We start from the raw sequence: 25,564 nt of genomic DNA, 5'->3' as shown, positions 1-25,564 counted from the left end.
TACAAAGCACATTGCAGCACTGCTTACTTTAGCTGTATTCAACTCTCTGGTGGATTTCCATTCCACTCTGAATAAACCCACTCCATTCCATGCTTCTCAAGCAAGCTCCTTCCCAGTCTAGTTCCCAAGATGTCTCTAAGCTCATCTTGCACCACTCCTGCCATTGCTTACTCTGCTCCAGGCACAATGGCGTGGGACACATGAGGCTCATTCCTATCTCAGTCTTTCCTGCTCCTATCTCCTCTGCTTGGAACCATTTCGCCCCAACTCTTCACTTGGCAGGTGCTTTCTCAGCTTGTGGCTATTGTCTTGAATGGCTCCTTCTCAAGGACCTTCATTCCTTACCACCACAGCTAAAGAATTCTCTCTCCATCCTTTCTCCAGTGAATCACACTGATTCAATTGGTTCCCCACAGCTGCCATCTAAATTTATCATTTGAAAGATATATACTCACCGCCTTTGTCTCCACAGTTTCCTCTGGTTACTTCTTGTATTCTCAGACATAGTGCAATGTCTTGCCCACAGCCTGTATTCATGGAATGAATGGATGCTTCTGCAAGTTGCATAAGTAAACTTCCAACTGTATGAGACTTGGATACAAAAAGGTTAAAGTAGCAAGATTTGCAGGGCTGTTCTTGCATTCTACGGATGTATTTGCACACTCCCACTCATTCACTGGAAGTCCTCCGTTGAGTTCACCATGTACCTATTATTATTCGGGATTTCATTGTCAAAGTGGGACTGAAAGTGAAGCACAGTCTTTTGGTACTCCAAAGACTATTTCTGTAACCAAAGTATTGGCAGTTACGTTTGAATCTGGCTCTCATTTCTTCATTGTAACCACATAGCTACTCCCAATGGTTAAGAATAACATGTGTAGTTACTCTATAAGGGATCCAAACAAGGTGTAAATGCATCCAACTTTGGCCATATTTCTAGCAGCTCACAGAATAGGAAGAGTGAAGTGGTAGGGAAAAAGAATGTAGGGGAGTAAGAGAACCAAATTATTTTAGAGATCAAATCAAGAGATGTTGCAGAGGACTTTTTCCAATGGTTCATTAAAGAAAGGTATTTTATACATGAAAATAAAGGTGCACAAGTTCTTCAGTTAGAGGTGCTAGTGATGAAATGCCAGAAAATTTTAGGGGCCCGGCTCCACAGCCTAGCGGCTAAGGCCCCTGCCTTGCATGCGCTGGGATCCCGTATGGGCACTGGTTCATGTCCCGAGTGCTCCACTTCCCATCCAGCTCCCTGCCTGTGACCTGGGAAAGCAGTAGAAGATGGTCCAAAGCCCTGGGATCTGCACCCACGTGGGAGACCGGAAGAAGCTCCTGGCTCCTGGCTTCAGATCAGCTCAGCTCTGGCAGTTGTGGCCACTTGTGGAGTGAACCAGCAGATGGAAGATCTTTCTCTCTATCTCTCCTTCTTTCTGTTAATCTGACTTTCCAATAAAAATAAATATTTTTTTAAAAAGAAAACTTTAGAAGGTTTAAGTGATTTTTGGAGTTCAAGCGTGAATTTCCTATGGTACCAACATTTTTGAAATTCAAGCATGATTTTTCATAATATGCATTTTCCATAAATTTTTAGGACCCCTAAGGTCTCAGCAAGGTCTTTTTCCATCCTTCAACTCCAATTTCCTACACTACTGGAAGAAAGGACTACAATGAAACTAATAATGTGTCCCCAAATGATAATTAACCATGCCTTATGTTCTCCAAATCTTATCTCATTGGTTTCATAGATAAATAACTCTTGCTGCTCCTCTTCCCTTGACCTACTTGAAGTTTTTCACATTCTTCTAAAAATGTGAAACTACTAACAGTAGCACTTTGAGGATGACACTTTACAATGCTGAGAAAATTATTTGCTTGCATTTTTCATGCCACTCATCATTCTAGGCACTGGAGATAGGGCGGAGACCTGGAACAAGCTCTGATTGTTCAGAGTTCCCATGCTGCTAGGATGGCAGGACATGGGGTGGATGGCAAGGAACACATATGAAAGTAGGAGTATAATAATTGCACTGAGGAAGGCTCAATAGTAATAGCAGCAAAGGATATTTGGGTAGGGGGAAGGGATTGGTTCCTATGGATACAGAGGATGATCAGGATTTCTAAGCATGTGGTTTTAACCAGTCTAAAGGATGAGAAAAATCCATCTTGGTTAAAGATTATCCCAGGCGGTGGGGCTGAGATCTGAGCGCCTCAACCCCCGGGCAGCCATGCTGCTTGGGGGCTCGGGTTCGCCCCATCTCCAGCACGGCACACCCAGGTACATGGGCTGAGCGACTCCCGGGCGGCGAGTGCGCCATTTGGCTCCAGGCTGTGCTTGCTGGCCGTCCGGCCAGGGTGTTCTGGAATTTGGGTTCTTTGATATACTGCATGAATGGCTCCAGGCTGAACCCACAGTGCTCTGGGGACGTATATCAATCCTATAGATTCTCAAAGGCAGTAAATCTTCCTCTGACGATCCTGTACCCACTTTATAGTGCAGATTGCCAATCACCAGTTCATTTAAAGGCAAAATTACGGGCTTGTCCAGCAGGATGTCCCCATTGCCTAATAGGATGATGAATTAGCAGAGGGGTCACAGTAGGCAAGGCCATGACATTGTCTGGCATTTGAGAACCATACCATGGGTTAGAATGTGTCGGGCTGTGTGGGCCAATCCCCGTGGAAATTCTGACCCCACTGGATGGTTTAGGAGGGCCGGTGGAGACAATGCAGGAGGTATGACAGTCTATGGGGCGCGCTGAGCTGATGCAGAGCAACCACTGGCATACTTAATACTGGCTGGGAACAGGCCTGGTTGGGGAGCTTGGGGGAGGCCATGGCTGGGTGGAGTCTACCACTAAGGAACGCAGGAACTGGAAGGGGGCTGAGTTCTGGTCGGGTCACAGTTGTAGTCCCTTGGCATAAATATGGATTGAGACTTGACGCACCATGCCAGATTAGACCACAGCACAGTTTGGTGCTCTGGAGGACCAGGGTAGACGTGGGACGGACTCGGCTAGGTTTCAACCTCAATTGAGCCATATAAGAGCTATATGTGGGTATGAACGAGCCGTGGCTGGGCTGAAACTTCCAACAGCAGAAACCAGAGTGGGTTGAAGAGCGGAGCTGGCCCAAGGAACTGCTGGTATGCGTGAAGCCTGACACCAGGAAGGGGTCTGATGGAGGAACCTGAACAGTTCCTCTGACAGGACACTGACCCTACAAATAAACGCAGGAAGCAAGGAGGTAAACAACCCAGAAGAGGCGTTGGAAAGTAACCCACTTGCATACATTGGCTCAGGCTGGGGGCGGACCAGGCTGAGTTAGCTTGCGTTATCCACTGGCAAGTCTGTGCGCTGGAGCTGTGCGGGGGTGTGGCCAGGTTCAGTTGCGATAAAAAAAAAAGTATACAATATAAAATGCCAAGGCAAGGCTGCCTGTGCCGGTTAGGAATGCAGCACCCAACCAGCACACCTCCCACTGGTTTAAGTGAAGGATGAGTGTGTGATGGCCAGAACCAGGATGGGCTGCAGTACTCATTGGTTCCAGTGGAGGTCGGGGCTGAGAATAGAACCAACCCAGCAGTTGCAACCACCAGCTGATGGGGTGATGGATTGTGGTGGGCACTGTGCTTACTAGTACATGTAGGAACCTGGTCTGGGAACACCTCAAAGTTTCTTTGGGAACTCCCTTAATCATAATGGAGGAATCAGAACATTAACCAAGAAAAGACGGAGGATGGAATAGATCAATCAACCACCTCAGTTATGTGTTGGCAGCAAAATACTGGACAAGGGGAGACGCTTTGATGGTCTATATCAGTCAGTGGACTCTGCACCAGCCTCATCATACCTGGATTGTTGCTGATGATATGTTGGAGCTTCTAGTTGAACAGGATGACACTCTGCTGGCTCTGCCTTTGGACCTGAGAGGGCCTCCCTAAGAGGTCGTTGAATTTGGACAATGGGATGCTGGACTCTATGTATGGTATATGCTTGCAATGAGGGAATCCCAGCGGAACTTGAGCTGTGGCTATGCATCAGGATGGAGGAATCCACCGGGGGGGGGAGGGTTTGGGGTGAGGGGAGAGAATCCCAGTACCTATGAAATTGTGTCGCGTAATACATTGTAATTAATGGGAAAAAAATAATAAAATAAAAAAAAGATCACCCCAGGCATGTGCAAAGGTCCTGAGGTAGGCAAGAGAAACTGAACTGCCTGTGCGACTGAACAGTGACGGGCAAAGGAGAGTTCTGAGATGAATTTACAGTCAGGCAAGAGCAAGATGTTTCAAGACTATTCTGAGAAAACCCTAGTGCAGAGTTTAGATTTTATTCTATGCACTATTAGAGTACTTTAATAAAAAAGCTGTCAGGACATTTGGGGCACTGATCATTTTTAATGCCCTTGGCTGTTCTGTAAAAATATTCTTGGTAGACAAGCATTGTGGTGCCTAAGACACTAACTGCAACCTCAGCATCACGTACTAGAGTACTGGTTTGAGTTCCAGCTGCTCTACTTCAATCCTGTTAATGTGACTGGCAAGGTAACAGACAATGATCCAAGTGCCTAAGCCCCTGTCACGTATATGGGATAGCCAGCTAGTGTGTCAGGCTCCAGACGTCAGTATGACTCAGACTCAGCCATTGTTGACATTTAGAGAGTGAACCAGCAGATGGAAGATCTTGGTCCCTCCTTTCTCAGCCCTCTGCCTTTCAAATGAGTATATGTTTAAACATTTTTCTTGAAATAGGACAACATGGCAATGAGCTGGGAAGTGCTTTCAGGCAAGCAAATCAGAGGTATTGGTGGCTTGTACCAGGGTGGTGGCAGTGGAGGTGGGGAAAAGTGCTCAGCTTCTAGATATGAGTTAGGGCCAACAGGCTTTGGCTATCAAAAACCAGATTTTCTGGTTTGCACAGTTGGGCTGAGGTGGTAAGACTAGGGGGAAGACTGATCACAAGGTACTGGTGTAGCCAACAAACTGCCTCCCGTGAAGCGGTGGGAAGCTGCCAGTGTCTGAAAAGGACAAATGAATCCACGTAACACATTTTTACTGCCTATGTGCCTGTCCTAGTCCAGAATCCAGAAGTGGTTTTTCTGGGTCAAGATCACATTGGTTTTAGGCTGTATGTTTCAATACAGGCATAGCAACTGCCGTTGCAAGAGAATCCGTGCTCGTATTGTTCGCTGCTCCATTTCATCCAGCATATTACTGGGCACACACTAGCCCAATATGTATTTGCTAAGTGACTGAACCAAACTATGCAGATTTTAGGATGACTGTGAATACAGTACCCATACCAGTATGTCAGTGAGACAATCAAGGTTCCCAGGAAGGTGATTATCAGAAGCACTGTACACATTGTCATTATTCCTAATCTAATTTCTTAGGAATCCCATAAAAACTCAATCTTATGCTTTTTAATTTAAGAGGCAGTATGAACTTGCTTTAGAAGAGTTCAAGATAATCGCATTTTAAAATATTAAATTAAGATATACATGTTTGGTTGAATATGGAAATTTCCATATTAAGATGTTGCAGGTTTACAAATAATGTTTAAGCCTAACTTCTAGGATGAGCCTGGAAAAAAAATGTAAGTGAAAAATACATTTTATGCTGGGGACCAGTATTGTAGTATAGCAAGTTAAGCTGCCACTCAAGTGATTGGTATCCCATCTGAGCACCATTCAAGTCCTGGTTACTCCAGTTCCCATCCAGCATGCTGGTAATGCACCTGCAAGACAAAAGATAATGGCCCAATAACTTGGGCCTCTACCATCCATGGAACAGGACCTCCTGCAGCAGATCTGGATGAAATTCCTGGCTCCTGGCTCCAGCCTGGCCCAACCCTTGCTGTTGCAGTCCTTTGGGAAGTGAACCAGCAGATGGAGTACCCGACTCTGTCTCTCTCCGCCTTTCAATGAAATAGACATCTTTTCTGATATGTTCCATTCTGAGCATGACTTCTCATATTATAAGCACTATTTTCAGCATAAACCAAGTAGAAGCACAAAATAAAAGACTGGCAGCAAAAAGCCATCTATGTACTGCTCCTGCTGTCCTAGCTTTCTGTAATGTAGCCTGGGTTGAACAAACAATACATCTTACTGTAACAGCCTTCACATGCTGTCGGCAATTCAAATATGAACACAAGACAGCGTTTACGCATTCTGATGGTGGCACATCTTGACTATCATAATATTAGTATTTTCTTGGTTCCAAAACCTTGGTAAAATAAACCTGTAGGATTACAAACAAACAAATATTAACTTTAGATAATGAACTATCTTTCTTAAGCAGGCATACCTTATGCCAAACGGCATTTAAGATTTTGGCTATTTGCAATATTTGTGATTTTAGAAAGGAGTGTTTATCTTTTTACATTAGAAAATGTTTTACTTATCTAAACAAATCTAGTCACATAACATACAGTGTGGTAAGAAGCACACATCTTTTGAGCCAACTGACTTCAAAATTTCTCTTGTAGGTTCATATTTATATGAAAAGCAGAATGAAAGAGAAGAAGTGGAGAGAGATCTTCTATCCATTGGTTCAGCCCCAAACGGCCACAACAGACAGCTGACTGGGCAGAATCAAGAGTCAGAAGCTTCTTCCATATCTCCCACATGGGTCGCAGGCATCCAGTAATTTGACCATCTACAGCCCCCTTTCCAAGCACATTAACAGCGAATTACAATGCTGGCCCTAAAATAGCTGATTTGAAATGAACTGAAGTAAGGGTCTAAAAATTGCATAAAGGTTCTATCTGGAATTCTATAGAAAATCATAAGAATATTGGCAATACAGGCTCGGTTGTGGTGCATTGGTTAAGCCACCATCTCTGATATCGGCAGCCCATATCAGATTGCCAGTTTGGTTCGAGTTCAAGATGCTTCCTTTCCAACTCAGGCCCCGGATAATATGCCTGGAAAAGCAGAAGATGGTCCAAGAGCTTGGGCCCCTATCACCCACATGGGAGATCAAACTGGATTTTCTGGCTCCTGTTTTGAGTTTAAATTTAGCCCCAATCATTGCACTCTTTTGGGAGAACCAACCAGCAGATGGAAGATTTCTCTGTAATTCTACTGTTTAAACAAATAAATCTTTATTTTACAAATATACTGACGGGCCCAGTGCAGTAGCCTAGTGGCTAAAGTCCTCGCCTTGAACCCACCAGGATCCCATGTGGGCACTGGTTGTAATCCCAGTCAGCCCTGCTTCCCACCCAGCTCCCTACTTGTGTCCTGGAAAAGCAGCCGAGGACAGCCCAAAGCCTTGGGACCCTGCACCCATGTGGAAGACCTGGAAGAAGTCTTGGCTCCTGGCTTCAGATTGGCTCAGTTCCGGCCACTGTGGTCACTTGGGGACAGATCATCTCTGTCTCTTCTGCTCTCTGTATATCTGACTTTGCAATAAAAATAAATAAATCTTTAGAAAATATATCCTGACAGCATTCTTGAGGGGCAAATTTACAAGCCTCTCAGTTTAAGCCATGGTTTTCTTTAAATTAATTAAGACCACTTCTTTGCATTACATGAAAGTGCTTGGCTTTCTAAAAAATTGTGATTCAACTTATTATTTGGAAAATATACAATGGCTAATTTCTACTTTTTCTCCAAACCTGAGAAATGACCAAATAATTTACATCAGGGAAACAGATGACACTCAGAAAAGGAAGAGGTAGTGGCTTCTAAATGGGCTCAATTTGACTCTTAAGGTGCCAAAGAGAGCTAAGTGTTACTACCTGAGAGGAAAACAGACGTATTTCATAATAATTAACATTTTATCTTTTTGAAGTTTCTTTTGTGTCAACAAAATAATTATTTCAACCTTTCAGTAATATTGTTAAGACCAAATGTGAAATTTACATTGGTTCTAATACAATTTACTCAGGGAAGTCACGTTTCATCAATTTATGGCTGAATGTAGTTTTCAGTATTCTCTGTAAATAGCCTAGCGAGCATCAAATTTGAAATTGTCACATAAGTCTTGAGCATAGAATTCACTTCTGCCTCAATTTGCCTCTCTGTTTTGTTTCTTTGTTTTCAATATCAATAAAACCTAATAATTACTAATAATGTGGCTTTGTTTGCTTTACAACTTTGTAAATTTCTATCATCACATTTGCCACTTTATAGTTGTTTGTGCCTTCTTCCAGTGTTTATATGAAAAGGACAGGACTATTTAATATCAACCAAACTAAAGGTTAGGGGAAGAGATCAACCTTTGTGAAGAGCCTCTCTCGCTCGCTCTCTCTCTCACACACACCCACACACACCCACGGTTAATGCAGCCCTACATCATTAATGCATTTCCCATACCCTAACGCTGGAGTTCTTACTACACAATGGTTAATAACTTAGCAAACTAGATGCACCTGTTACCTTCTTTTGATTGATTCTGGACTTCCAAAAGTACATATTTTAATGTAAACCAAAATGCCTCCCTTATAGTGATCTTACATTACAGGGCTATGTGTCCCAACCACTGTGCACATATTCATTTGGCAAATTCATCTGGTAAATGCTTCTTGTTTATCTTTAGGGGGAACACCATTTTGGTTTGTTAACTCTCCATTTAGTTTAACATCCCTGGTAATATCTTAAAGATTGTAACCCCTAGACAACAGGTAAAATTCTTAAGACAAATTGTTTTGAAGAATAGGGTTCCTTTTTCTGTCTAAAGAGGATAATGATTACACTTATAAAGGCATGCTGAAACAACACTGATGCAATTTATTTTCTATAGTAACTGCTGAGCGCATTAGCAATAAAAACAATTCTGAATTTGGAAAGTATAAGGAAGAAAAATCCACAAGTTTATTGGGACTATACAACTTTGTATATAACACTAGGCACTGTGATCTTAAAACAAAGGTTAAAAGCAAGCCGAAATGTACAGGACAGATATTCTTACACTCAGAGGATCCGTGAACCTCAGCAAACAAGCCACTTGGCTGTGTGTATGTATACATCTTCCCAGCGAGAAGTTTCCAAATTTCCATAGACTTCTAAGGAACTCAAAGGGGCTAAGGAACAGCAGAGGGGAGAATTCTAATCCCCTTCCCTATATTTTCAATAAGACCGTATGTGCACATCTAACAGTTAATTTTAATGACAAAAGGCTAGAACATGGGCAGAATGGGCAAGAAAATACTACAAAGTGTTATTTCCTTCATGGGCTTAGCAACAGGTTCCAGCTTACAGGAACAAAACGAGGACATAAATGATAACACAAGATGAAAGTCAGACGCCTGTGGGATTTTAGTTCTTAGGAAAAAAAAAAAATTAACCTTTAGTGTGAATAAAACAATAGCCAGAACTTAAAATACAATTTAACTCAAAGCACAATATTTCGTTTTTGCATAATATCAATTTATTCTTATTTTTTAATATCACAAACTTCAATCAGAATACTTTTAAAAATATTATTCTGCATGCATTTAACAAATCTGACAAAGGGACAAGTATCCAGTTTGCTTGCATCGTAACTGAGGTTGGAACTGAACAGCCAAGGAACATATTTAAAATTGTTAGGCACAGGTAACGATGAAAAAACTTTAATGCATTGATTTGATGGCATCCTATCACTATGCATGTGTTCAAGTAACACTAGTAGTAATGACCCTGAAGCACAGGCAGATGGAGATGACAGACTCTCCCAAAGAAGCAAATTTAAGAGATCAAATATCATCATCTTCATCACTACTCAGCACAAAGCTACTGCCGGTGGACAGGGTCCCTTCTTCCTTAACATTCTCAAAACCACCCAAAGTCCCCTTCTCATCAGAATCGTCAAAGAACTTCTCATTGGAATTCTCGTCATCAAATAACTTCTCATTGGAATCATCATCTTCAAATAACTTGTCTTCTACACCACCGTCTCCCTTCACATCTGTATCTTCATCCTCTTCCTTTTCATCAGAATCTTCAAAGAACTTTCCCTCTGCATTGGTTTCTCCCTCCTTTGTCTCAGCACTCTCAGGCTCCTTTCCATCTACTTCTTCATCCTCTTTTTCATCGGACTCATCGTCAAAAACTTTCTCATATGGCTCTTCTTCTTCCTTTTCTTCTGAATCTTCACACTCTCTCTCAGACCCATCCTCACCTAACACTCTTTCAGAGCCCTCATCAAAATCTGACCGGTCTGTGTCGTTTTCCTGTAACTCAGTGTAGGGAACATTGTCATGAAACTCCTGCTCAGAGCCCTCTTCGTCAAAATTTCTTTCAACACCACTGCCACCTAACTCTTTTTCAGAGCCGTCGTGGGAGTGCTCTTGGGACTGATCTTCCTCAGATTCCTTCTCTGAGTCATCACCTTCTTCAGAATCTTCATGGGGCTCATCGTCCTCAGGCTCCTCCACAGCGCTCTTCTCTTCATCATCATTTCTGAATCTCTTCTGAGATTCTCTTTTGGGCCCATTCTCCTTCAACTCCTCTTTGGGACTACTCTCTGCCCTCTCCTGTAAAGGACTGCCTTCTTCACACTCTCGCTCCGGGCTGCTCTCGTCATCTTCTTCGCCTTCTTTTCCGGGGCCGCCTCCGTTAGCATCATTTTCAGCAGCATCTTCTTCAAATCCTCCCCCATCTTCTGTCTTCTCGAACTTCTCATCAATAGGCTCTTCAAGTGCCATTTTGGTTGCGGATTCTTCCACATTCATCTGAGATGTGCTAGGGTGCTCTGAAAAATGCCTTACTCTAGAAGGCCCTGCCCCATCTGATGCAACAACAGAATTTGATCGCTGAAGGCCTCTGTTGGCCTCCGGAGCATTAAGGAATGCCTCCCATCCTCTCAGCCTTTCCTCCCTTTCTCTGGAGGTCTCCTCCACCTGCAGATAATGAGAAACAGTCATTAAAATCACCTTTTAGACAAAAAGAAATAACCTCTCTGAGCATGTCTAAATATTAATCAAAGTACCACAATGTTATGATATCTATCTCTTCTCAGGAAATTGAAAGAATTACTCCTTCAATTTTCAAAACTTTTCCACTTGGGGCATATATTGCAATACAGTATGTTGATCTGCCACTTGGCATGCCAAGTCCAGCCTGGATCGAGTCCTACCTCTGTTTCTACTTCTCTGCTAATATTCACCCTGGGAGGCATAAGATGAGGGCCTAAGTGCTAGAGTTTCTACAACTCACAGGGAAAACCTAACTGTACTTCCTGGCTCCTGGCTTTGGCCTGGCCTTGCCTTGGCTATTGAGGACACTTGGGGAGTGAACCAGAGGATGGGAGATTTCTTACTTCCTGTCAAACCAATTAGTTAAAAAAAAAACCCTTACGTCTTGATTTGTCATAGTTAACCATAAATAAGACCATTTAAATAAATGTCAAACAGTACAGAAAAAAATATCTCATCTTTTAAAAAGTTCACATTTTAGTTCCATCTGTATTTTAAAACACATAAAGGACATAAACATTTTGGCTCACTGTCATAACACAATACCAAAGCCAGCCTCAAAATTGCAGGCCCATAGATGGGAAGACCGAAACATTTCTCTCCCTAACCTCTGAATGGAAAGTAGTATTTAAAATAGGTATTCCAACACTGAACAGATTAAACTGAACCCAGAACTTAAATATAAAGAGCTGTTCTGTTAGTATTTGTGGTGATGGCTGAGAAGTTTGGGTCGTTAGGTGCAGAATTTACCTGATAATCTGTAGTCCCGTCCCATGCTTCAGCAGTGATTTGACGGCCACCAAACCACCTTCCATCAAGTGTCTGAATACAATAATCAGCTTCCTCCGGATCTCTAAAGGACACAGAGGCTACGCCATCGGGGTGCCGCTAGAAACACAAAGAAAAAGGAATGAATGATAAAATAAAAAGGTAAAACACAGAAATGCATTTGACATAGTAGGTAAGGAATAGTGTTCTCTCTGCTCCTTTAAGCTCAACAACTTTATGAATAGCTTCCTTCCCTTCTGCCCCCAGCCACTCCTTTAGCTTAGTCTTACCCAGAACCAAGAAATGTCCTTGGAAATGTTTTTGCTGACAACACTGTCTCACGAAAGGCAACAAAATGGAACTGTTAACAGTGTAAACTCTGAAGGCAGATAGCCCTGCAATGAAATCCTGGCTCTTCAGGCTACAGCGAATGACCTGGGGCAGGGTGCTCAATCTCTAAAGTTTTAGTCTCCACATCCATAAAATGGGTGGAACAGTAACCACTTCAAAGAGTTGTGACAATCAAATGAGTTAACATGCAACCTATCCTGCACTACACAAACAACAGTAACTCTTTATTACTGTGCTTTAATTTTAGAAGTACAAAAAGGGTGCAAAAGGGAAACATAAAGCAGATCTTTTTTATAGAAACATCCATCTAAAGTTCATGGACATCCAAATATCCAATCCTCACTTATGCAGAGGGAAGAAACTGCATTACGACTCACTTATCTAGCTCATGAACTTACATCAAAGAGAAGGAGCTTCTTAATTTGCCCAAACTTGGAACACTCTACTCGAAGGTCTTCTCTTATCTCATTCAACACCAATGGATCGTCCTACAAAAATAAAATGATCAAAATTAGCTTTTGCTCCCTTTTTTTCACTATAAATCCCGAAAAATTTCTTACTCTAACTAACAAATAAAAAAGGGTTTACCTAAGTATGATTCACTTGTTTGGAGTTCATAAAAATAAAATCAAATGACATTGGGCTACTATAGCCATTATTATCACTACAGAATGCTCTGCTTTAAAACAGAAGGGACAAATATGGCAGACAGCAGAAGGGGTACGCCACAGTAATGAAAAAACAAGTATGAATGGCAATTCCAAACTGTGATGGCAGAAGAAACATGGAGCCTAAGTCAGAGACTTACAGCTCCCATGTTCTCCATGGCCCTCATAATGGTAGTGATAAGAAGCTTTTATGTTTGGACAGATCCCCACTAACAGAAATCTTGGAAGACAAGACACGTAGCCTTTTCATTGACCAAGGGTTCAATAATCGGTTTTTCATGCTTCTAGGAGTCTGTTTTAATCACAGGCTAAAACGTATAACGAGTCCTGATCCTCTACTCTCTTACCATATTGCAAGAGAATTGCACATATCCAATGTTAAGCACACAACAACATACATTCTTGTTGCTTCCTTGCATGAGTGTAAAACAACTGTACTAAGAACCTTCAGGCTGCTTCTGGTGGTCTTAAAGTCGGGTATACTTTCTTCCCCATAATAACAAAAGGATTAAAGATTCCCTGTAGAAATAAACACATCTCTCTCCAGGCCTCCACGCATGAAAAAGACAGAAAAAGCAACACAATCACATGAATCTTAACTACACAGACAGACGTACACAAGGAAGATCTCCACCTATGAATTTCTATGTAAGTCAACTTGGACATTGTGGGGAACCACTTCATCTATTTTTCCTACAGAGGTTTTTATTTTTCTTACCAACTGAAGAGGCCACACAAAGAACTATTTAAAAAAAAAAAAAGTGGTATCCCTTCCCTAAAGTTCTCTCAAAATGCAAAAACTGAGGCTTCTGAAATTACATTGAACAGACTGGATTTCTTCATTTACAAATATAATTTTGAAGAAGAGAATTTTAAAATTTTTTTTAATTTTAATATTGTTAATATAGTCGCAAGAGATGTACCCCCATGTGGGCCTCAGATTAGGGTGGCGAGGGTGTAAGTATGCAGGAAGTTTTCCTGGATCAAAAGTTTCAGTTTTTTTTCCCTGTGTCCACAGGGGTGGAAGCAGAGGAGGCCGCTCCTTATTGCCACGTTGGGACAGAGGGCGGTCATTTGACGACACCTTAGAGACCCTGAGGCAGCTAGAGTGCTCCGAGTACGTGACTGCAAGCATTTTGAGAATTCTGAGATGTTGTTTTGTTGCACCAGGGTTGAAAAAAATCTTCCCAAGGTCTATTGGCTCACAAAGTCTACTCTGTGCATCCACACGCCCAGGAACACGCTGCCAAGCCTGGCCAAGACAGGTCCAACATTTTCAACGTTCCATCCCCTACCTCTTCTACTGGCTGTCACATCCCCAGGTACTCACCTTGCCCTGTCCACCCCCCAGACCAGGCTTACACATATGTCAATGGTGCTGCAGCCCATTGCTCTGGCCTGCTTCCAGCCACAGCTATTGCACTCACCAGTGGAAGCTGAAGCCAAGCAGTGGATTTCCCCAAGTTTCCCTGTCAGGCCTGTTCCCAGCCCCAGATCTTGTGTGTGCCAGTGGATGCTGCTACCCAGACTGACATGGCCAGCCCCTAATCCTGGCACCCATCAGTGGGTACTGTGGCCTACCCTCCTGGCCCACACTGATTCTGGCTCTCACTGATTTGTGCTAGAGCCTAGGCCAGCCTGTTCCACCCCAACAACCAACTCTTATGTGACTGGTAGGTTCCATGACCTAGCCTGGCCTGTCCCACAATCACTCTGGCTCTCTCAAGTGTCAGTGGGTGCTGGAGCCTAGTCCAATGTGATCTGCCCCCAGACCCTGCCCACAAGTTGCTGATGGGTGCTGTAGCCTTGCCCAGCCTGGTCTACCCACAGCCCCAGCTCTCACACTCAATAGTGGGAGCTGTGGTCCAGCAGGGGAATCTCCAGAATTCACTACCAGGCCCATTCCCAGCCCCAGGTATCGAAGCCCTCAGCAGTCAATTCTGAAGATTTTTTTTTCAGGGTATTGTTTTGTTTATCCCTGGAAGAAATAAACCACACATTTTTTTGTGTTTTTCCAATCTAAATTTATGCTGGCCAAATTTGCAGCCAGTAGTCACACACACAGTTACCAAGCATCTAAAATGTAACTAATCAAAATTAAGATGTTTTGTAAGATTTTTAAGGTTTAGTGCCAAGAGGAAAAAGAGAAATGTAATATAATACACTAGTATTTTTATATTCATTACATGTCAAAATAATTAATGTTTTGGATATACTGGGTTTAAATAAAATTGACCTTTAAAATTAATTTCTCTGGTTTCATGTTGTGATTTTTTGTTGCTATAAAAAGCTTAAAATATATACCTGGATCACATTATTTTTCTATTGGATAGTACTGTTACAAACAGTGAGAAATCCACCTCTACATCTAAATTTTCATTCTGTAGCTCCAGGTAATGCCTGTTGAAATAAGACTTTTAATTGAATACTAAAGATCTCCTAAAGTTAAAAGCATTAGCCTTCATTCTGACACTAAAGAGTATTTTCAGGTATGCTGCTTGGAATAATAAGTCAATCTCCTAAACTTTGATTTCCTTTGATATCTCAGAGTGAACTGCAAAATAAGCTTCTGTTTTCCACCCAAAGGCTCAATGCTAATGCGTATTCTATGAGTTCTCATGGCATCTTCAATCAAATACTTCCCCAAAACATGTCAAGTTGTCCTACTTCATTGAAAGCCAACAGTATCTAAACCAAGTATCATCCAACAGAACTCCAGAACGCCGTGTGTTCACACAATTGTCAGACATCTGCATTATTCAACATGATCATTACTAACCACATGTGGTAATATAACTGGGAACTGAATTGCTCATTTTGCTAAATTTAAATTAGTTGATATTCAAATGCTCACAAATGGCTAGTCTACCATGCTTCACAGAGCAGGTCTACCCTGGTACATGTGCCCTAGTGTTCATGGGCTCTTGTCAAGGTAATGGAACAACATGGTCCCAGGCAAGTGGGGAAACAAGAATAATGCCTGCAAGGATCTCTGTTCATCATCTATGAAGCCCTTTGGGACACAAACACCGGAAAAGCAAACCTGCCTCTACTGGCAAAGATGCTGAAGAGAAAATGTTTCAACCACCGGGTGAATGAGAAGACCCTGGTTTGTAAGTAACAGGGGTTTCATCTTACCAGCATTCCAATTATTCTTCATAAAATATTGGCAGCCTATTAATAAATGCAGACAGAGGCACTGGGAGTGCAGAGTAAACAAGGCAGGCAAAGTCCTGGCTCTCCTGGAGTCCAGGGACTCCTGAAGGAGGCCAAACGGAAAGGAGGCAAAACAAAACAAACAAAGCAGGGTCAAAAAAGACTTTGTTACTCTAAAGTTTATACCAAACAATCAGGATTTGGAAGCCTGAAACTTCCACTTTGTAAAATATTCACTGGAGGGAATTTGTAGAGGTCAAGGTAAAATCAATATCAGTTTTTGTGGGGAAAGAGTATTTGTTAAACTAAGAAGAGCTAAGTCAACCTATGGTGATAGACAGATTCAAATAAGACAGGTCAACGGCCAAGGCAGCAGTTTGATCAGTAGCTGAAGCAAAGAGCAGACCCCAGAGAGCTCTCAGCAGCCTTGGCCTAGCCACCCACCTGGTCACCACGGCTGCCACAGCTGGACCTCATCGTCATGACCACCACTCAGAGCTTTCAAAAGGCTGAGATCCAGCAGCTGCCCGCCACTCCTACCCTCAGTGCTATCGAAACCAAGCCTGCCACCATCGGGTAGCGGCAGAGTAAGCAGTGGTCCTGGCAGCCCGACACTGTCGGCACTTGATGGTGCAGACAAGGTCATCACAAATGGATATGGTTTCATCCACAGGAATGACACCAAGGAAGATGCATTTGTACACCAGGCTGATATAAATAGTAACCCTACAAGTTCCTTCACAGGGTAGGAGATAAGAGACTATGCAGTTTGATAGTGCTGAAGGAGCAAAGGACAGAAAGAAGTGAAAGTTACAGGCCCTGGCAGAGTTTTAGTACAAGGCAGTAAGTATGCAGCAGACCAGAAACACTGTAATAATATACATCAGCATCACAGAATAGTGAGGGTGGGAGAATGAATGAAAGATCAGAGTGCTCCTGCAGGACAGGACGCACAGCACTAGCCCTACTGCAGCTGAAGGGCCCCATTTCACTTCATGTGTACACCATGGGCATGGAGATAGAAGGTGCTGGATAGCCAGGTTGCTAGAGGAGAAGGTAGACCAGTGGTACAGAACGTGTATTAGGGTTACAGTCCACAATTTCACAGAAGTCCTCCTCAGCAAAGACAGCCTAGATAGGATAAGGAAACCCAAGTGGGTGATGCCCAACATCAGCAGCCACATCCACCTCACCACGGGTACTGCTACAATTTCAATTATCAATGCAGATGCTCATATAAACCCTAAACCACAAGACAGAAACAAGCCCAATGCAGTCAATGTGGGAATTCATCCTATCCCAAGGCTGAGCAGGGTAGGGCTGAGTAAATGCCAGGGATCCTCACTGTCATCGCCCACTTTAGTCATTCAACAAGAAATGCATAGGAAATTCCAGCAGTAAGCACTGAACAAAACATTAAAACTGAAGACGTGAGGTGCTTGCTTTGTCTCTCCTGACCAGATTACCAGAACTATCTGTGTTAATTATGCAGCATGACATTTTTATTATTTTTACCTAAAGATGTCTCTTTTTGGAATGAAATTCTACCATTTGCAACAAAACTGTCCCAACTGGAGACCATTATGCTCCATGAAATAAGCTAATCCCCAAAGGATACATATTGTATGTTCTACCTGGGTTACAATTCAAGGATTACTAAATTAAAAAAAGGGAAATCCTAAAACTTAAGACGGATTCCTACCTCCACTTTCCTGTCATATCTAAAACACAGGCAGGCAGGATGGGAACTAGCAACACTGATGCAAAGCAAGCTGTAAGCTCCTTTGAAAGAACAGCATTTCTATCAGTATGATGACCACTTCCTACCTCAAAATCCATAGGATGGAACATGTTTTTGATGATGACAACTCGTTCGTGGCGCATCCTGGATGGTCCAGCTCTCCTCTCAGGTCTCCAATCCAACTGCCTAAGGCAATGAAGCAGTAACAAGAAACTGAATTTTATTCAGACTTGGAGAGAAAAAAAACATGACTTGTTAATATTATCACTTCTTAAGTATTTAATAATCACAATTACTTGATTCTGAAACAAAAGTATGTATTTTAGTTATAGCTCCATTCAGAGAACTTTGTGAAATAAAAATACTGAACAAGGGGAAATAGACTTGTCTAAAATCCCCAGATTATATATATATATATTTTTTTTTCAGGGAAACTAATTATATAAAAATTTCAATGAGACTCCTTGAAAATTTCTAATTGTCAATTACTTATCATTCTCAAGAACAATATACTTAGAGGACAGAAGAAACATTTTTAAACTGTAGTGATGGATTTTTAGGAATTTTGCCATAAACATTAAATTTTACTGAGTTCGTAAAATTTGTAGGTATCCATATTAGCTACTCTTGCAAAAACTATGAAACATCACAATTGCTTTTATGATCATCTTATTAATTTGAGCATAGTGTTACAAGTGTTAAAAATCAATAGCATTGGGCCCAGTGCAATGGCCTAATGGCTGATTCCTCGCCTTGTATGCACTGGGATCCCATATGGGCATTGATTTGTGTCCTGGATGCTCTACTTCTCATCCAGCTCCCTGCTTGTGACCTGGGAAAGCAGTCGACGATGGCCCAAAGCCTTGGGACCCTATACCCGCATGGGAGACCAGAAGAAGCTCCTGGTTCCTAGCTTCAGATTGGCTCAGCTCCGGCCATTGTGGTCACTTGGGGAGTGATCCAGTGGATGGAAGATCTTTCTGTATCTCTTTCTCTCTGTGTATCTGCCTTTCCAATAAAAATAAATAAATCTTTTACAAAGTCATTATCATTTACTATAAAAATATTCATTATTTTAACTTATTTCCTAAAACTAGCATATTTCAGCAAGTTTAAACTGATTCATAGAAGTTTGGCATTATATATCTATAATATATGTATTATATTTATATATGCAGTATACAATGATAAAATTTATCATTTCTAATTCTAGTCCTACTAAAAACTTACCTGTAAAAATTTAGCTACTCATGTAAAATGAACTAATGATCCTGATATTTAAACCTAAACTATTTTATCAAAAAACCCCACTACTTCCAAATCACCCCATTTTTTTAAAAGCTTATTTATTTTTATTACAAAGTCAGATATACAGAGAGAGGAGAGACAGAGGGGAAGATCTTCCGTCCAATGGTTCACTCCCCAAGTGACTGCAACGGCCGGTGCTGTGCCGATCCGAAGCCAGGAGCCAGGAGCTCTTCCAGGTCTTGTACGCAAGTGCAGGGTCCCAAAGCTTTGGGCTGTCCTCGAGTGCTTTCCCAGGCCACAAGCAGGGAGCTGGATGGGAAGTGGAGCTGCCAGGATTAGAACCGGCGCCCATATGGGATCCCGGCACGTTCAAGGCGAGGACTTTAGCCGCTAGGCCACTGTGTCGGGCCCACATCCCCTTTTTTTAAGCTTATAAGCTTCTGAAGGTTCTAGACGATTTAACAAATTTTTTTAGAAATAGTTTGTACACAAATTTGATGGAACAAAACCAGGAAGCTATTATCAAAATACTCTAGAGCATTTACATGAAACTCTTCAAAAAGGAAAGAAAAGACAAACTTTTGTTGCAGAGACAACTTCTTCTTATAGTCTTTGCACTTCTTCTTCTTCTTTGAGGCATCATATTCCCCCTTTAGCTGGAACTTCGCCACCTCGACATGCAATTTGTAGCCTCTAATTTCATCTTCATCCAAAAGTTTCAATGCAAGTTCCACAGATTCTCTCTTTACAAATGTACAACAAAAATGCAGTTCATAAGTTAACTGAAGTAAAACTTCAACGGATTTTAACTAATGACTATACAAACAACAAACACGTAAACAAAATTACCTCATTTTAGTGATAAAGAATTTTGGAATGCAGATCAGGCAACCTGTACTTATGACATAGCTGTCCCTAACCAGCTACGTGAACTTGGGTAAGTTATTCAAGTTCCCTGAGCCCCAACTTCTTTACCTATAAAAGTATTCCCATTGTTTTAGGTTTCCTGACAAAATTAAAAGAAATAATGCTTGGGCAGGCTAAGGACGGGCACCTTGCAGGTAACCAATGAATTCTATTCTCACTGGGCTTTGCCTCCTGCTGCCCCATTTTCTCACCTGTAGAACCAGGCAAGTGGACTTGAATGACATCTAGTGTGCACTCAGTTGTCAAAATCCTGTAACACCCCTATTTAAAAGATAAGATGACTAAACTAGTTGGGAATAGTACAGCCAAAGTTTTAACTTTCCTTCGCCACATAAAATGTGGGTCTCTAAGATACTGAGAAGCAAGGTAATTATTTAACAGCTTACACATTAAGCAGGTCTATGGATCGTGGGTAGTTCACATGGGAAGTAGTTAGCAACCTTACACACTCATCAAAGATCCAAAGGAAATACAAAAGGACAACTCAACTCAGAAGCCTGCACCACACAGAATTCATTTTGGTGGAATAAATTTTTCTGGAACTCAATTACTGGTTTGACAATCTTCAATTTTCATGTGCACATAACTACACATACACAGTTTCTCAAAACTTCATTTTTTTTTGGCTTCAAAAACTTAAATATCCAATCATACTCTCTTAAAATCTACACAGAGATTTTAAGACAATCCTTAAAGAATCTTGATTTCTCAAGAGGCTCAAATTTTCTTAGATTTGAACTTTAGAAGACTACCTTCCAAAAATTACTCTGCTCAAGTCCCTAAACCATCACATGTAAGACCCAGCTCAAAAACCATGCTCCCCAAAAGCTGTCAGCCTATCCTGCTCTCCACTGACCCTACCAGAACACTGCAGTCACCGCGCAGTGTGGTGTCTGCTGCTTCGCCTCTTCCATTTCACTGTGTAATTAACCTCAGGTGCTACAACCGATGCGCATGTCAACAACGTAGTCATTTCTTCTGCATCCTGCTATGACGCATATCACAGGCTCCTAAGGTGGCAGATGTACCAGAGGATGGCTGCCTGTCACTGACCTTTCTCCCACATAATTTATGATACGATGATCACACGAAGTTCTGTACATTTCTGTGAATAACATTCCTTTCTCTTGCCCATTAAAAATTACCATCTCATTGATGGTCCAATTCAAGGGTCAGAAAAGTCCTTTTACAAATATTTTAGGTTTGATGGGCCATGAGGTCTGTACTGCAACCGCTCAGCTCTTGCCAATAAAACAAAAAAAACAGCCACAAGCAAACATGTAATTGAATGAACGTGGCTGTGTTCCAATAAAACTTTATCAAAACAGGTACCAGGCTAGTGTTTGCTGAATGCAGGTAAATAAAATGACACTGACTTTTTTTTCTCGAATTTTCAAACAGAATTCTGAATCGATTAGGTACATCAAGAAAAACCCTTTCTCCAAGGGCATTTTTTTTAATATAAAAGAAGCTAATCAGTTACACACTTATATTTTACACTGATAATATATTATCTTAAAACAAGTAAATAACCTTACATACCAAGGCAATACATACAGGCACTGACTGAAGGAGCTGAGAGCGTCAGTGAACAAGAGACTTACCAGGAGCCAAGGACACAAAGAAGGCTAACTAACCCCAAGGCCATCTCCTCCTCTCTCCCTTCCTTCACTGGCTATGTTGCCTTTCCCTTCTGAATTTCTTGAAGTTTAATTAACACAGAAAAATCAACCCAAAGAGACCGTTAGCTTCCTCCAAGATATTGCTTAACAAAAGCTTGCATATCCTGGCCTTTGTAACAAGAGTTTTCTCACCCTGGCCTTTTGGGATGTAAGTCTGTATGTTCTTAGACAAGGTGCATCATCCTGAAAGCATGGATGATGGCCGCAGTGCAGTGTAACAGAATCATTTCTCCGTTAAGCATCTTCTTCTCGTCTGTTCCATCACTCCTGACAAGATCACATGTGAAATTTCCTCATCTCCAGTTTTGAACACTTATTGGTCTTATTTCTCGTTAATTATCTAGAAAAGATTTTAGTTCTGGTTCCTGAGGTGAAAGTGGAGACACAGTAACTCACCTTCAAATAACAGCAAAGCCCATCTCCTTTAAGATTTCCTTGATTATCTTTGTAAAGTTTCACCTTGAATTCTTCCGTCTGAGGGTCTCTCATAATAATGCCAAACTTGGACATAAGCTGTATAAATTCATCGACAGTAATGTCTGGAGGCAAACCTGTAATATTAAGAAAGCTTTTTCTTACATTCCTAAAGGTATCTACAATAAACATGAAAGCTACCTGGCATTCTACCAGTTAGAAATGTAAAGTGAGTGTTATGTTGATTTCCTCAATGTATAAACAACTCACATTGACAGAACTGAGAAATTTTCACATTTTCTGTATATGCAAACATGCATTAAAGTTATGCTTTGCACAGACTTCACTAAAGCTGCAGGAATAAGCTTCCGTAAGTTTGGTTAAAGCAGAGAGAAAAGATAGCATGAAAATGATATACACCTAATTTTTCTTACCTCTGTAATAAGTGAACATAATACTTCTAACCAATAAATACAGCTGAACAACAGCAAAAAAAAAAAAAAACACATGCAAGAAATCAAGAAATGAACTTTAAACACACAAGACTAAAAATCACTTTGTAAAAAATCTCAATGATCAAGGAGTACGAACCAGACACGTATACATTTGTATTTCGGTCTTCTTCAACATGAAACCATCCTAAAAAAAAGGAAACAGAATACATAATGCACAAGAAAATCTAACAGTCATTCTGTGGCAGTCTAGAAACAGGAACTTTCTCTTATCCTTAGAAGACAAAGACACACTAACTCAAAGCACTACCTAGCTTTTAAAGTATTTGAATCTTTGGGCAGATTCAGTCTTGCCTGAAAAGAGACGGCCTGTTTACCTTGATTGTTGATTATTCTTTAAATTCTTGATTAACACGTGTTTTTTTGTAGACTTTTTCTAAATCTACTTTTAAGACAGGTAGAGATCTTCCACCTGCTGTTTCGCTCTCATCTTGCTCACAGCATCCGAGGTGGGGCAGGCTGAAGCCAGGAGCCCAGAACTCCACCCAGTCTCCCACACCGAGTAGCAGGGTCCCGAGCAGGTGAGCCATCACCTGCTACCTCCCAGGATATGGTAGCAGGAATCTGAATCATAAGCCAAGGAGCCATGACTCAAACCAGAGCTCTGACATTGGATTCAGAGTTCCCAATAGCAGCTTAACCCACTGTACCACAACACCTACCCCCTCTTGTACATTTTTATGGGCTGTAGTGCAATTTTTCAACATACACAGGGATGTGAACTAATCAAATCAGGAAGTTAGGTGCCTGCCACTACCTTAAGGGGAAAAAAATCTCATTATTCTTTCAAAACTATTAGAATTGTCCCCAAAAAAAGAAAAACTACCCAAGTATGCCCTCATGTTTTTATTTTTCACATTCATTTTTCCACAACTTAGAACCATTTACCTGGTTCCGATTTTCTTTTCTCTCCCTTCTTTCTGGAGTCAGTGGGTTCAGGGGTTTTTATTTGCACAGGGTCCTCTGCAGGCCTGGCGCTGATGTCTTGTGTGTTTGCAGTAGAAGTAGATGCGCCATCATTTGAGAAGCCATAATTGGCCTGATACGTAGCAATGAAATCTTCGGTGATCTAACCAAGAAATTCAGCACACACACACACACACACACACACACACACACATTCAGTTATTTCCACCCTTAAGGTTCAAATTATGTTATATGGTTGCGTAGCCTCCCCCTAAAATGTTTGCATGGATAACAACTCTAGTTTTTCTTAATAAAGCCGTAAATGCAAGAATAGTCATCTGATACAAGTACTTAAATTATCAACGCAAGTCTGCAGTACTATTAAAGCTTTTAAAATTATTCTGGTACCTTTTCTAGTTGATTGATTTACAAATTACTACCTCTCCACAGTCCACATGAGTAAGGCTACAAACATATTTAACAAAGAAAACACAAGGAAATACAACAGGAAAAAACCCAACCGTAAACTAACATTCTATTCTATTCTACACAATCCACTTTTTTTTGCTGTATAGAAACACACATGTATATTGCCATTTAGTATTTGCTTATGTGACTGCAAAGAACACACTGAATGCAAATGTGATTTGGCATTGAAAGAATGAGGAATAATTACAAAGCTAAATGATCGTTTAAAATCTATCAGTAATAAAATCACATCATATAGTATAAGAACCAACCCAACCAATCCCACACATGCTACTTTGGGGGAGGGGGAGAGGAAGAATGTACTATCCTAGGACCATGCCCATCAAGACTGAGCACTCACTGGAAGGGGGAAAGTGAGTCTGAAGAGGTAACGGCTTCAATTACATAGAAAGGTGGAATAGCACATGATCTACTATCAGACTCCTCTAAATGTATTCAGAAAGCCGAAGGAATGCAATTTGCCTCAACTGGCACAAATATTAACAATATGGAAGGATTTGAATTTATACACATACAAAATGGGAAATAAAAGTAGAAGTGAAGAATTTAGAAAAAGATCAGTCCAGTCCTATGCTGGAGACACATCGTGTCTTGGTTCTCACGTCCTGCCCTGCAGTGGCCTTTCCTGCCTTCAAAGGAGACTTGGATTAACAGAGTGCTTTTACTCAAAGTTCACAGAACCAAGTTTCACTGTTTATGGTCATTCCAAGCTGAAGAAAACACGTAACAATTCCTAAGTATTCCAAACTGGCGTGCACAGATCTCCATCTAAGATCTGTACATCTCTCCTCGCAGTGCTGTGGGTATCAGGTTCCAACACACGTGCCTAACAACGAGTTCAAGAGGCAGAGAAAGCAGGGAGCCAGCAAAGTTCATTCAGTGTAAGATATGTAAACAGCAACTTTCTGTAAACAAAGAGGCTCTATGTTTTGTACAGTAGTACAGTACGCAACATCCGAATCCCTAGCATCAGTGAGACCACAGCTACTGAGACCGACCAGCTACTACATTTTCTTTTTGCGTTTTTCCTCTTTGCCGTAAAAAGCAGTCAGCAACGCAACAGCCAAGAGTGACCTTCCCAGACCAAATTAACAAGGCACAGAAAGGCAGTTAAGACCTCATCTGAAAGATCTGTGTTCCCTCACACATCAGCGCTGCAAGACACAACAAAAACAAGCGTTACCACCCAGAGAGGTGAGGAGCAGGGAGCAGAGCACATGCAGGAGCCGAGCTCGGAGAGCGGCCAGACGGCCCGCTCCGCAGTGACGCCCGTGCCTCTCGCTTACCTTTGGGAACCAAGCCTTCTTGTCCAGGTCCCACTCGTACGGGGTGTCGGCCGCCTGCTGCCCCAGAGAATCGGGTTCTTCGCCGAGATCGCCCCGAGTGTCGCCGTCCTTGGTGTCTCCATACAATTCTTGCATTCGCAACTGCTCATCAAACTCCTCATTCGCACCCAAGTTGTTTCCGCTCATGTTTCCTACCTAGCCCAGACACGGGGTTCAGGCGAGCCGAGAGGCCGAAACGACGCCGGAGAGAGGCTCTGAGAAGGTCGCCCGAGCTCAGCTCCCGCTCCGCCGCCCCCAGGCCCGCCTCCCCCCGGCGACCCAGCAGTCCCCGGGAAGTCCAGACAGCTCGCGGCCGCGCAGCCCCCAACTCGGCGCGCCAGTCCGCCCGCCCGCCGCCCACTGCGCGCGCGCGCAGCTCACACCCGCCGCCGTCCACCTGGCTGGGAGCTCCGGGCCTCGGCGCCGCCGCTCGGTCCAAGGCGCGGCAGGAGCGCGAGAGCGCGCAGGCGCGC

The 25,564-nt window shown here is 42.1% G+C and overlaps 2 protein-coding genes across 3 annotated transcripts in view; both read right to left on the bottom strand.

Moving 5' to 3' along the window:
• Window positions 1-541, bottom strand: part of VGLL1 (vestigial like family member 1) — a 31,866-nt gene extending 31,325 nt beyond the window's left edge. The window contains exon 1 of the mRNA XM_058658667.1: window positions 456-541. Within this exon, the coding sequence (XP_058514650.1) occupies window positions 456-505 (50 nt within the window). The 5' untranslated portion in view covers window positions 506-541. The remainder of the gene's footprint in view (window positions 1-455) is intronic.
• An 8,421-nt stretch (window positions 542-8,962) lies between these two features.
• Window positions 8,963-25,564, bottom strand: HTATSF1 (HIV-1 Tat specific factor 1). 2 transcript variants are annotated; one of them, XM_036497842.2, is made up of 10 exons: window positions 25,489-25,564; window positions 25,053-25,247; window positions 23,260-23,440; window positions 22,451-22,498; window positions 21,842-21,996; window positions 19,416-19,579; window positions 17,675-17,774; window positions 12,422-12,511; window positions 11,655-11,792; window positions 8,963-10,829 (listed from the first exon to the last, which is right to left on the bottom strand). In XM_036497842.2, the coding sequence occupies exons 2-10, from the start codon at window positions 25,236-25,238 to the stop codon at window positions 9,684-9,686; spliced, it is 2,208 nt and encodes a 735-aa protein (XP_036353735.2). In that variant the 5' UTR covers window positions 25,239-25,247; window positions 25,489-25,564; the 3' UTR covers window positions 8,963-9,683. The 2 variants fall into 2 exon arrangements, with proteins under 2 accessions (XP_036353735.2, XP_058514558.1); XM_058658575.1 differs by having other exon boundaries at window positions 8,964-10,829; window positions 25,053-25,306; window positions 25,489-25,562.

Source organism: Ochotona princeps, chromosome X (assembly GCF_030435755.1).
Source record: "Ochotona princeps isolate mOchPri1 chromosome X, mOchPri1.hap1, whole genome shotgun sequence".
Lineage (NCBI taxonomy): Eukaryota > Metazoa > Chordata > Mammalia > Lagomorpha > Ochotonidae > Ochotona > Ochotona princeps.
Note: the sequence above shows the minus strand (reverse complement) of the source record. Positions and strands in the feature narration are given on the sequence as shown.